Source organism: Neoarius graeffei, chromosome 3 (genome assembly GCF_027579695.1).
Source record: "Neoarius graeffei isolate fNeoGra1 chromosome 3, fNeoGra1.pri, whole genome shotgun sequence".
Classification (NCBI taxonomy): Eukaryota; Metazoa; Chordata; class Actinopteri; order Siluriformes; family Ariidae; genus Neoarius; species Neoarius graeffei.
Window position 1 is genome coordinate 75,287,863 of NC_083571.1, and position 13,167 is coordinate 75,301,029.

At 43.3% G+C, this 13,167-nt stretch overlaps 1 protein-coding gene across 4 annotated transcripts in view; it reads left to right on the forward strand.

The window, feature by feature from the left end:
• Positions 1–11,703, forward strand: part of rxrgb (retinoid X receptor, gamma b) — a 100,137-nt gene extending 88,434 nt beyond the window's left edge. For all 4 annotated transcript variants that reach the window (XM_060917326.1, XM_060917328.1, XM_060917329.1 and 1 more), the window contains 2 exons: positions 2,906–3,011; positions 11,191–11,703. In XM_060917326.1, coding sequence (XP_060773309.1) covers positions 2,906–3,011; positions 11,191–11,338 — 254 coding nt within the window. In that variant the 3' untranslated portion in view covers positions 11,339–11,703. The remainder of the gene's footprint in view (positions 1–2,905; positions 3,012–11,190) is intronic.
• Positions 11,704–13,167: the final 1,464 nt, after the last annotated feature.

A 13,167-nucleotide genomic window follows, 5' to 3' on the forward strand; every position in this document is an offset into this window, starting at 1 on the left:
TGTGATGGCTTGGGCATGCATGGCTGCCAGTGGCACTGGGTCACTAGTGTTTATTGATGATGTGACACAGGACAGAAGCAGCCGGATGAATTCTGAGGTATTCAGAGACATACTGTGTGCTCAAATGCAGCCAAACTGATTGGTCAGCGTTTCATAATACAGATGGACAATGACCCAAAACATAAAGCCAAAGCAACCCAGGAGTTTATTAAAGCAAAGAAGTGGAATGTTCTTGAATGGCCAAGTCAGTCACCTGATCTCAACCCAATTGAGCATGCATTTCACTTGTTAAAGACTAAACTTCAGACAGAAAGGCCCACAAACAAACAGCAACTGAAAACCGCTGCAGTAAAGGCCTGGCAGAGCATTAAAAAGGAGGAAACACAGCGTCTGGTGATGTTCATGAGTTCAAGACTTCAGGCCGTCATTGCCAACAAAGGGTTTTAAACCAAGTATTAGAAATGAACATTTTATTTACAATTATTTAATTTGTCCAATTACTTTTGAGCCCCTGAAATGAAGGGATTGTGTTTAAAAAAATGCTTTAGTTCCTCACATTTTTATGCAATCATTTTTGTTCAACCCACTGAATTAAAGCTGAAAGTCTGAACGTCAACTGCATCTGAATTGTTTTGTTCACAATTCATTGTGGTAATGTACAGAACCAAAATTAGAAAAATGTTGTCTCTGTCCAAATATTTATGGACCTAACTGTAGCTATAAACCATGTACAACAAGACTGAGTGGAATAACTGTTTTATTATCCACCTTCACTGGATTTTGAGAAACAGAGCATTATTATTTTTTTTTGCAAATTCATTAAATAAAAACTTTATACAAAACGTCCAACAAAATAATTTCTGCTTAGAATGTAAACAAACCAGCGAAATGACAGTAGCAATTTGTGAAAAATGCTATAATAATTATTCTTGAAAAAAATATGTTATTACCATCAAATACTTTTATTCTGTATTTTGTTGCTTTTTTATATTGGGGGGGTTAATTTTTTCCTGTTCTTCTTCTTCTTTAGGGTGTTTTGACAGTTGACAAACCAACTTAAAGGTGCATTACCGCCACCAACTGGGCTAGAGTGGAACAGGAGATATTTGGTGGAGGGGAGAGACTATGCTTTTTTAGCTATTTGTGTTTCTTTAAACCCTTGATGATAATTTTTGGGGGTTTGTTTTTGAGTACAGTTTTTATTTTGTCCTCGGTTGGTTCAGTAACACGCACCACCATTTTGTTTTTCTCTACTCACGGTATATGAGCTGATAGCCTAGTAGTAGACAATTAGAGTGCGTGATTGCTCATATCCAGTGAATGTGTATAGAATAATAACAGCTACGAGAGTTTAACAGTTTATCAACTGCTCAAAATTTGAAAAAGGATGTTTCAATTCTGTTTAAATATTTAATACTGTTTTTTCTTAAGGGAACACAGCATACTTTATTCTCCAGAAATACCATTACCTTTTCTCTTTGCTTTGGCTTGTGCTTTTAATAATTTTTTCTTTCAATTATATTGTTTATTCAATTATATTGTATCATACAGTATTCTGTAAATATGCATGTATTTCACTTTGAATATATTAATAGTCCAATTCATTTTGAGTTATGATGTGTAACATATTATATTTGAGTTTTTTGACACGCCAGTACAGAATGTATACTTGCAGTTTTAATCAAATGTTCCGATTCGGTTGGGTGAGGGGATCATATTAAATACCCAAAAAAACTATTCAAAGCTGCTAAATTGTGAGGGTTATCATACATAACTATCAAGTAGACACATTAAAGGTTTTAAAAACATGATAAAATTTGCCCCCCAGACTGGTAATACCGTAAATAGCCAAATTTAGGGTCTTGGCTCAGGGACTACAAGGAGAAGCATTTGATAGCTGCTGTAACACATGGGGGTAGATTGGTCATACTTTGGGATTGTTTTGTGGCTATTTTTTTTTTCAACAAATGATTTGTACATACTTGCAAATCAACACGTGAATGGGTAAAGAAACACACAATCAGTTGGTGTTTTTTTTTTTTGTGATGTCCACCGCAGAGTTCAGATTTGAACTGAAAACTTGTGATCTGAATTAAGTGCCACATCGCTAAGAATATAAAGGAGCTTAAAAGGTTGTGTATGGAGGAGTGAAATATGGAGTAGTGGATCCCTATATAAGTGTCTTCAACATTGTTAGACATTACAGAAAGAGATTCTGTACTGTTATTCTCTTCAGGGCAAGCATCACAAAACATTAACTATGAGAATATTTTGAAACCAGTGCTATGTAAAAATATACAAAATGTTTTATGTTAAAACCCTTTTGTAAAAATTCCAAGCACTGATGAAACTTGAACATGCACAGGATTTGGCACAAGACAGATTTTTCATATGTACATACCTTTTTCAGTTACCCTGTGGTGGTTATGGAGCCTTTCCTGGCAACACCAGGCACAATCATTCTGTCAGATGATTTAGCACTTGCTCTCAAAGAGAAGATGCTGTGGCAAATGAAACTGATTTATAAGCCAGCTTTCGTCAACCGAAAAAAGTCGTACCAGTCTTTAAATATCCGTTCCATCTTAAACACAGCATGAGCTAAAGTTTCTAGTAGCCTAATGCCACTGCAGAGACCAAACCTGTCCTCCTTCCTCACCATCAGTTTGTAGCTGATCAGTGGAAGTTTACATTTGTGAATCTCTTCATGTGGAAATTTACATAAACTTAGGCGTTCTCATAGGATACAAATGATTTTCAAACCTAAGAGGGTTTTCATGAACTCCACATTTATTGTGGAAATGCTCCAACAGGTTATGAGTTATGATTTTTATCAAATTATGTACAAATAAATTCATTTGTATCGAGTGTGATAAGTGTGCTTGTATCAAGTTATATGTGCTTGCAGATGCTAAAGGCCTGTCTAACCCAGCTGAGGTGGAGATGCTGAGAGAAAAAGTATATGCCTCGCTGGAGTCCTACACCAAGCAAAAATACCCCAACCAGCCGGGCAGGTAGCACATTTGCATTTACACACTCCTGATCTCTGCCACTGCTAAAACAAGATTTAAAATCTCACTGCCTTAATATGACTAATTTATAAATTAGTCATGAAAAATCCATTTAAAGCTCACAACCTGATCTTTGTTCATGCAGCTAACTCATCATGTACTGTATGTAGAGTGCCGTCCACGATTATTGGCACTCCTTGTAAAGATTACTAAAAAGGGTTGGAAAAATCCACCTTTGCTGAAGTAGTTTCATCTCACATTGAAAAAATGAGAAAAATCCAGCCTTTAATTGAAATAAATTTTTGAAGCACGTTTCCTATTTAAATTGTACATATTTTAGTTGATTGGAGTGTGTAGGAATTTTCAAGTTGTAATCCATGACTTCCTGATTAACTTGGGTACAAACACACTCCAACCTCACTATAATGAACTCTTTTACTACGAACTTTTGCATATAACAAACTTAGTTTGTGTCCCTTGCCTTTAATGCCAATGAGTCGGAATCTTCAACCCCCCCCCCCCCAAGGACTGGAGACCAGAGGTTTGAGCTGTGATACGTGAAAGGTGGGGTGAACACGTTGCATGGTGAGTGGTAATGCCAGTCTAACGGAACATGGGTTGATTACCTTCTTGATGAGAAAGGGTCCAAGGAACCTGGGTGCTAGCTTGTGGGAGACGGTTCTAAGTGGCAGGTGGCGCATGGAGAGCATGACTCGTTGTCCTACCCGGTAGGTGGGTGCCTTGGAGCGGCGTTTGTCGGCCTGCCTCTTGGATGCGAGGGCAATGCCCATGTCCTCCTGCAGCGACGTATAAAGAGCTGGACTGAGGATACGGCGACCTCCTCCTCTTGGCTGGGGAACAGTGGTGGTTGGTAACCTAGGGAGCACTGGAATGGAGAGAGACCTGTGGCAGAGGAAGGGAGAGTGTTCTGAGCATATTCGATCCAAGGTAGGTACTTACTCCAAGAACTGGCATCCCTGGATGCCATGCACCTGAGTGCTACCTCCAAAGCTTGGTTTGCCCATTCTGCCTGACCGTTGGCTTGTGGGTGGAAGCCTGAGGAGAGACTACAGGTGGCCCCGATGAGTTTGCAGAAGGCCCTCCAGAATTGAGCAGTGAACTGAGGACCCCGGTCAGAAACGATGTCAGTGGGCAGTCCATGTAGACGGAAAATATGCTGGATGAGTAGTTCAGCGGTTTCCTTGGCTGAGGGGAGCTTGGGCAGAGGGATGAAATGAATGGTCTTGGAGAAACGGTCAATAACAGTGAGGATGCATGTATTGCCACCTGAGTTGGGGAGTCCTGTGACGAAGTCCAGGGCGATGTGAGACCAAGGTCAATGCGGAGTCGGGAGAGGTCTTAGCAAGCCGGCAGGGGCTCGATTGGCTGTCTTGTTCTGGGAACGTGTGTCGCAGGCTGCCACAAACTCCTGAACGTCTTCCTTGATGGATGGCCACCAGAAGCGCTGCTGGATGAGTGCCAGGGTTTGGGCAGCTCCCGGATGACAGGCCAGCTTGGACCCATGACCCCACTGCAGCACCTGGGTTTGCACAGGACAGGGAACAAACAGATGATGATGTGGAATGTCGTTGGGGTTACCTTCTCTGGGGTCCTGCTCCAGGGCCTTCTGCACTAGTGTCTCAACCTCAAGTAGGGCGGCCCCCACCAGGCAGTGTGGAGGGAGGATGGTTACAGGCATTTTGGACTCCTCCTGGCAGGAAGAGAACATCCTGGACAGGGCGTCGGGTTTGCCATTCTTGGAGCCTGGGCAGTAGGAGAACGTGAATTTGAACTGGGAGAAGAAGAGAGACCATCAGGCTTGTCAAGAATTGAGACGTTTGGCAGACTTGAGGTACTCCAGGTTTTTATGGTTGGTCCAGACTAGGAAGGGAAGATTAGGCCCCTCGAGCCAATGCCTCCACTCCTCCAAGGCTAGTTTCACAGCCAGTAGCTTTCTGTCGCCAATGTCGTAGTCACGTTCGGCTGGGGACAGCCGGCAGGAGAAGAAGGCGCACAGGTGGATCTTGTTGTCACTGGCTCTCTGGTAGAGAATGGCTCTGACCCCTGACACGGAAGCGTCAACCTCGATGATAAACTGCTTGGTTGGATCGGATATGGTGAGAATGGGTGCTGTGGTAAACCTGCGCTTGAGCATGGAAAAGGCTTTCTCCGCTTCCTTCCCCCACTTGAACTGGGTCTTGGTCAAGGTCAGGGCTGAGAGAGGTCTGGCCACCATGCTGAAGTCATGGATGAAGCGCCTGTAGAAGTTGACGAACCCGAGGAAGCGCTGGAGCTCTTGTCTCGAAGATGGGGTGGACCAGTCAGCGACTGCCTCCAGCTTGAGGGGGTCCATCTGAATCTTCGCCGGAGAGATGATGAACCCCAGGAACGAGACAGAGCTTTGGTGGAACTCCCTTTTCTCCACCTTGATGAACAGCTTGTTTTCTAGCAGGCATTGGAGGACCTGCTGGACGTGACCCCGATGTTCCTCCAGGGAGAGAGAGAAAATCAGGATGTCATCCAGGTACATGAAGACAAAGGTGTTAAGGAAGTCCCTCAAGATGTCGTTAACTAGTGCCTGGAAGATCGCAGGCACATTGGTCAGGCTGAAAGGGACCATGAGGTACTCGTAGTGGCCTGTGGCGGTGTTAAAGGCTGTCTTCCACTCATCCCCTTCCCTGATCCTAACGAGATGGTAGTTATTGCGTAAGTCCAGTTTAGTAAACACTTTGGCTCCCTGGAGTAGTTCGAAGGCTGTGGTCATGAGCGGTAGTGGATAATGATTCTTGATTGTGATAGCGTTGAGACCCCGATAGTCAATGCAGGGGCAGAGTGACTTGTCCTTCTTTTCGACAAAGAAGAACTCCATCCCTGCTGGGGAGGAGGAAGGGCAGATGATTCCAGCTGCCAACGACTCGGTGATGTATTTTTCCATGGCTTGTCTTTTGGCGGGAGAAAGAGAGTAGAGGTGTCCCTTGGGTGGTGCTGTCCAGGACAGGAGGTTGATACCACAGTTGTAGGGTCTGTGAGGAGGGAGGGACACTGCTCAGGTCTTACTGAAAACTAGCTTAAGGTCCAGATATTCCGGAGGCACATAAGAGAGGTCGGGAAACTCGCTGGCTGAGGGCTGTGGTGGTTTGGCGGGAGGCCAAGCGGAGTTCAGGCAGGAGGCCAGGCAGGAAGGACTCCAGCCTAGGATGGTGTTATTAGTCCAATTTAAGTGAGGGTTGTGCTGCGTCAGCCAAGGTAGTCCTAGAATGATGGGAACATAAGGGTCATTCATGACGTGAAATTGAATAGTTTCGGAGTGATTGCTTGAAATCCTTAAGGTAAGCGGGGTGGTAAGATGAGTGATGGTCAAGCCAGTGCCATTGAGTGTCAGGACGGTGAGAGGGACCTCGAGGGCGAGTAATGGGATTCCGAGATCCTTGGCGGTGGTGGAGCAGATCAGGTTCCTGCCCACCCCCGAGTCGACGAGTGCCTGAAGGTGGCGATGCCGGTTGTTGTGGGTGATGATAACAGGGAACAACAGTCGGTCAGCAGAGGACTGGCTCCAAGCATTGCCCACCAGGGCCCCTCGATTCACTGGTGGGTTCGTCCTTTTAGCGGGCAGGCTCAGCAGATGTGTCCTTGCTGACTGCAGTAGAAGCAGGCCCCCGTGCTCCGCCGGCGCAGTCGTTCCTCCGCTGACATCCGTACCCGATCTACCTGCATGGGTTCGACGGAAGGAGAGGAGGTGAAGTTGGAGCGGTTCTTCTCTCTTCTCCGTTGTTGAATCCGAGCATCGATGCGATTCGCAAGGTCCATGAGGCTGGAGAGGTCCGACGGCAGTTCCCAAGAGACTAGTTCATCCTTAATGGTGTCAGACAGGCCATATAGGAACGTGTCAACCTGGACACTCTCATTCCGACCGCATGACGCCGCCAACGTCTGGAACTCAATGGCATAATCTGAGATAGATTGGGACCCCTGCCGCAGCTCCATGAGCTCCCTAGCCACCTCCCGGCCGGACAGAAAGCAGTCGAATGTTCGCCTCATTTCCTCGGAGACTTATTTGAAGCTGGAACAAAAGGCTGCATCAGCGTCCCAGACCGCTGTTCCCCATTCCCTGGCCTTGCCGGTGAGGAGCGTGATGGTATAGGCTACCTGGTAGCATTCTATGGGGAAGGCCAGAGGTTGTAGCTCCAAGATCAGTGAACATTGAGACAGAAAAGATCTGCAGGTACCTGGTTCTCCACTGTAGGGCTGAGGCGAAGGGAGTCTCGGTTCGTGGAGAGCAGCGGTGGCAGGAGGTGAAGAAGGAGGTGGCTGGGCAGGGGTAGGCACGGCTTGGGAGTGCTGGAGCTGCGTGGCTAGAAGGTTGAGTGAATTGGACAGGGTGGAGAGGTTCTGTGTAATCTATTGGAGCTCCTGTTGGTGGGTTCTGAGGAGAGCTCCTTGCTGCTGTATAGCCATTCTCAGCTGGGTCAGTTCTGCTGGATCCATGTTGGCCAGAATGTACTGTTAAGGGTGACGAGATGTGGTGCGATAGGATCCAAAAGCAGAGCACTGACAAGTAATCCCAATAAAAAGGTGATTTAATTGAAGCAAAAAGTTAACAAACAAAAAATAGCAAAAATAGTCCGGACAAAACTTGGGACAAAAAAAACAAGGCAGGCAAGGACGAAAAACGCTAGCACAAAAAACATGAAAAAAACAAAATGTAGAGCAAAAACCGTGACAAGAAACAAGCAGGCTAGAGAGCAAAAAAAACATGAAAGAATAAAGGGCACAGAAATGGCAAGAAAAACTGACGAGACGTTCTGGCGAAGTCCCTGTCTGAGAACGGCATTTATATGCACAGCAGAGAAAACCAGGAACTGAATGCAGGCAAGATGGAATTCCCATCCCGGATCCGGATTAGCGCTGACCTGGGAGATAAGTAATCTCCGGAGTGGAATTCCGGGGCGGAGCATGACACATTGCCTCCGTTTGTGATCCTTTAACTCAATGAACTGCCATTGTGACTTGGACAGTTAAGTCATTGAAGAAAAAGCAGTCCAGGATTAAAAGTTTCTTCAGCTAGTAAAACTGATGGGACACTAGTATCGCACTGTAACAGCTTATATGCTAGGGCAGTGAGGAACTGGGAGACAGGTGTGACAGGTCAGGGCGCGTTTTTTTTTTAAATTATTTATCTTTATTTTCAGTGGCTTTAGGTTGCTCTCACACACACACACACACACACACACACACACACACACACACACACACACACACACACACACAAAAACGCATTGGGGATCACGGCTCTCTCTCTCGTTACTGGCCATCTGAAAGACACACAGAGTCACATTAATAGACAGCCAGTAATTAGACACAGGTGTAACGACTCACATATTACCTGCTGGTTCAACCTGACTCCTCACTGTTCACAGTGGAAGCTTGACCATGTCCTCACTGCCACACGCACTTTTACTAAGTGAAAATTTACAACATTCACATTATTTTTATGACATTGAAAAGAGCGACTTATTTCCTTTACTTCATAAACATGTAAGTGGATTAAGCGTTGTGGCAGCGGGGGCGTGGTCGAGTGTCAGCTGTGAACGGCGAGGAGGCAGGTTGAACCAGTAGGTAACATGTGATATGCACCTGTGGCTAATTACTGGCTGTCTATTAACCTGTGTCTCTGTGTGTCTGTCTTTCAGACAGCCAGGGACGATAGAGAGCTGTGACACCCTGTCGCATGTGTGTGTTTGTGTGTTGATTACTAATCACTGGAAAGTGTAAAAAAAAAAAAAAAAAGAGTGTACCTGTTCTGAAGCCTGCTTCCAGTTCCTTTGTTCCCCCGAAGTCAGAAAGTGCTTACAAGCGTAAATATAAATTAAACACAGTTGGTCTTGTTTTACATAAGAGTGAGTATTTGGTGTGAGAAGTCGGTCCATTTCAGTATGAACTTTTCGGCATACGGAACTAAGGAGTTCGTTATGGCAGAGTTGCAGTGTATGAGGTGACACAGAGGCCAAGTTCCTTTAGTCATCTATCAGCATGGGAAAGATAAGAGAACACACAAAGCAAATGAGAAGTGGGTTGACCTTCATAAGTCAGGAAATGGTTATAAAAATAGCTACTCACCTGAAAATGTCCATTTCTGCTGTTAGGGCAATAATAAAAAAGTGGACACCAACTTGAACTGTTGCAAACTTGCCTGGAAGAGGACCCAATTTTATTTTGCCCCCATGTACAGTGAGGAAGATGGTAAGAGAGGCAACCTCCCCCCCAAAAGGGTTACTGTTGGTGAATGACAAGAAAAAGTAAAATCTTGGGGTTTTCAAGTCTCTAAAACCACCTTCAGACGCCATCTCCAAGCCAACAGATTATTTGGAATGTATGCCAGAAAAAAAAGCCTTTTCTGTCAGTTAACCACAAACCTAAGTGCCTAAAGTTTGCAAAACGTTACTAAGACTTTGACTGGAACTGTGTTCTATGGTCTGATGTAACAAAAATGGAGCCTTTTGACAATAAACATTCATGGTGGGTTTGGTGTAAAAAGAAGGATGGCTGTAATGAAAAGAACCCGATCCCAACTGTAAAATATGGTGGACGTTCTATGATGTTTTAGGGCTGGTTTTCCTTCAAAGGCCCTGGAAACCTTGTTAGGGTACATGGCATCATGGACTCCATTAAATACCAGGACATTTAAAATCAGATTCTGGCTGCCCCTGCCAGGAAACTAACACTGGGTCGTCAGTGGATCTTCCAGCAGGAAAATGATCTGAAACATATGTCCAAATCAACACAAAAATGGTTCACTGACCACAGAATCAAACTTCTGCCATGACCATCTCAGTCCCCTGACCTGAACACCATTGAAAACCTGTGAGGCGGGCTGAAGAGGAGGACCCTGGATGATCTGGAGAGATTGTGTAAAGAGGAATAGTCTCAGATGCCCTGCTCTGTATCTCCAACCATATAAAATGTTATAGGGGAGACTCAGTGCTGTTTTACTAGCAAAAGGAGGTTGTACAAAGTATTAAATGCAGGGGTGCCAATAATTGTGGCACATGTGTTTTGTTGAAAATAATTATTTCTTGATGAGGGATTTGTTTTTCATTCTCATCTCATCTCATTATCTCTAGCTGCTTTATCCTTCTACAGGGTCGCAGGCAAGCTGGAGCCTATCCCAGCTGACTACGGGCGAAAGGCGGGGTACACCCTGGACAAGTCACCAGGTCATCACAGGGCTGACACATAGACACAGACAACCATTCACACTCACATTCACACCTATGGTCAATTTAGAGTCACCAGTTAACCTAACCTGCATGTCTTCTTTGGACTGTGGGGGAAACCGGAGCACCCGGAGGAAACCTACGCGGACACGGGGAGAACATGCAAACTCCGCACAGAAAGGCCCTCGCCAGCCACGGGGCTCGAACCCGGACCTTCTTGCTGTGAAGCGACAGCGCTAACCACTACACCACCGTGCCGCCCCGATTTGTTTTTCTCTGAATAAATGTATTTTAATTAAAGGTTGGAGTTTTCTCATTTTTTCAGTGTGAGGTGAAGCTACTTCAACAAAAGGTGTTTTTTTTTTCCTAACCCTTTTTACTAATCTTTACGTTGAGAGGGCAATAACTGTGGAGAGTACTGCATGAACAGAAGGTATACTATTATGTTTTAATTTGTTGATTTATTTTAATATTCTCAGTGATTTGTGGTTTGCTCCAGTAGCCCTTACAGAGCTCCAATACAAAACCACATTTCTATACAAACTAAACCAAAATTCACAAAAGGAAATATGTGTTCATTTATTGAGTCTCCATTTACAGACCTCATGCTGTGCAAAGGGCAGCATTCTCCCAGCAGGCCTCTCCAAAAAAATGCAGTTAATCGGTGATAAATGTAAATGTTACTGGAAAAACATACAGGCAGTATAATGAAATGGCACATAAAGAATTCCATTTTGACTCACTCCAGCGCTGCTTCCCAACTTTGTAGTAGCGAACATTTCTGATCTCTCTGCAATGTAACAAACTAAAAACTGAAGGAATGGGGAATGTTATCAGGTGGTTATTGTTGTTGTGCTGGATCAATTCTGTAGCTAATGCAGAACAGTTATTACTGAACTGTTAGTATTGAACAGTTATTAACTAATGGAATATACTGTAATAATATAATATTGTGTGTGTGGGGTCAGGTTTGCTAAGCTCTTACTGCGTCTCCCTGCTCTACGTTCCATTGGACTGAAGTGTCTTGAGCATCTCTTCTTCTTCAAGCTGATTGGAGATACACCCATAGACACCTTCCTCATGGAGATGCTTGAAGCACCCCATCAGATAACATGACATTTCTTTTTCTTTTTGTAAATACATCCATGTAATAACTGTTAATTAATGAATATGACTGAGGGTGAAAGCTATGTTTTGTACCAAACACAGACCATACCGTATGTCATGTGAGGTGTGTATGATGGAAACAGTGTGAGAAGAAGCTCAATAACACTGTCAAAATGAATTTGAATAGATTTGTAAAAAAAACTTTTTTGAAAAGAGCTTTCTCTTGTAAATAGATCATTTTCACACATCCAGTGGAACAGTAAAACAGTGCAACAAAGAACATTTATTTTGTTGAAACAGAACAAACTTGTATTAAAAAAGCTACAGAATTTATTAAAAAACGCAGTCCTGTTTGAATAAAATATTTAAATTTACAGTGGCTCTTTTTTTCCCTTCGTTTGTGTACAGAATATATTCTAAATTATCGAGTGTATGTGTAAATGAGCGCCACCTGTCTGTAACTGCACCAGTCAGTGTTGATCAGCAGGCGGCGCTGTTGTGAATCTAAACCCCAGAAACACATTATGGAGGATTTCCAGGGCTACAGATTTCAGCTGAGTTGTTGCAGTGATCAGTTGCTATTTTTAATTCGCAATAATAATGTAGACTGATTCTTAATATTATTAATAAAAAATATTACTTATATTGCCATGGTAGCAGTGAGAATCTGACAAGCAATGTGATGTGTTATTTTCTGTAGCTTTATTTAAAAAAAAATAAACCTGATGAAGGTATTTCTATGGAGGTCAAATACAGACTACGTTTAAAAAGGGGGCAGGGGAAAAAACCCTCTCAAAGTTAAAATTACAACTGAACAAAAATGTTGTTGCAATCCATAATTTCAGCTCTTATACAAGCACAAAAAATGTTCAGTAACGACATTAAGGGACACGGACGTTGTTTTAAGAATTGTTACCAAACTATAATATATATAATTTCTTTCTTTTTTTTTTTACATGAAATAAAAAGTTTTTAAAGAAGTTTACATACACTCATCATGGACATGAACATCATGGCAATATTGGACTTTAAATGATTTCATTAAACTCTTCTTTTTCTGTAGCAGAATGATTGTACAACATACATCTTTAATAATAAAAAAAAAATACAAGAATTTGGTGCACATGGTTTTACTTTATTTTGGTTTTTCTGAAACCAACACAAGGTCACATTAATACATATAGGGTCAAAAATATATGTACACACTTGGATTATTCATTCAGTGATGCTGAAAGTTCCAAAATGTCTTTTAACTTGCCAAGGCCTCTGAACTTCCTGTTAGTGATCATGATTGACTACATCTGGTAGCTTCTCTGTGCCAACATAAAAAGGGTTTGCTGGAAGCCACTTTGCTAGAAGAAGACCCAAACTGTCATCCTCAGCTGAGAGCAAATTGGCTCAGATGGTCAGGAACAAACCAGGAACCCACCAGGGCACAGACCTGCTGTTAACTGGAAGCTTCTGGAACACTGTCTGCAGTAAAGTGGAGTTTTACATCACCATGGACTGAGAGGCTGCCATCCAAGAAAGAAGCCACTGCTCCAAAATCCACACCTTGAAGCTTGACTAAAGTTTGCAGCCAACCACATGGACAAAGAAACAGTCTTCTGGATGAAAATTTTATGGGCAGATGAAAGAAAGATTGAGTTGTTTGGCCACAATGACCAGAGGTATGTTTGGAGGAGTAAAGGCGAGGCACTCAACCCCAAGAATACAGTACCAACTGTTTGACAGTTAATTATGGTTAAAGGGATCCTCCAGCGGATTTATTCTCAAACTTATTTTATGCTGAATTAGTCTTAGATTTCAAAAATCAAACTTTCATTTTCAGAAACCAA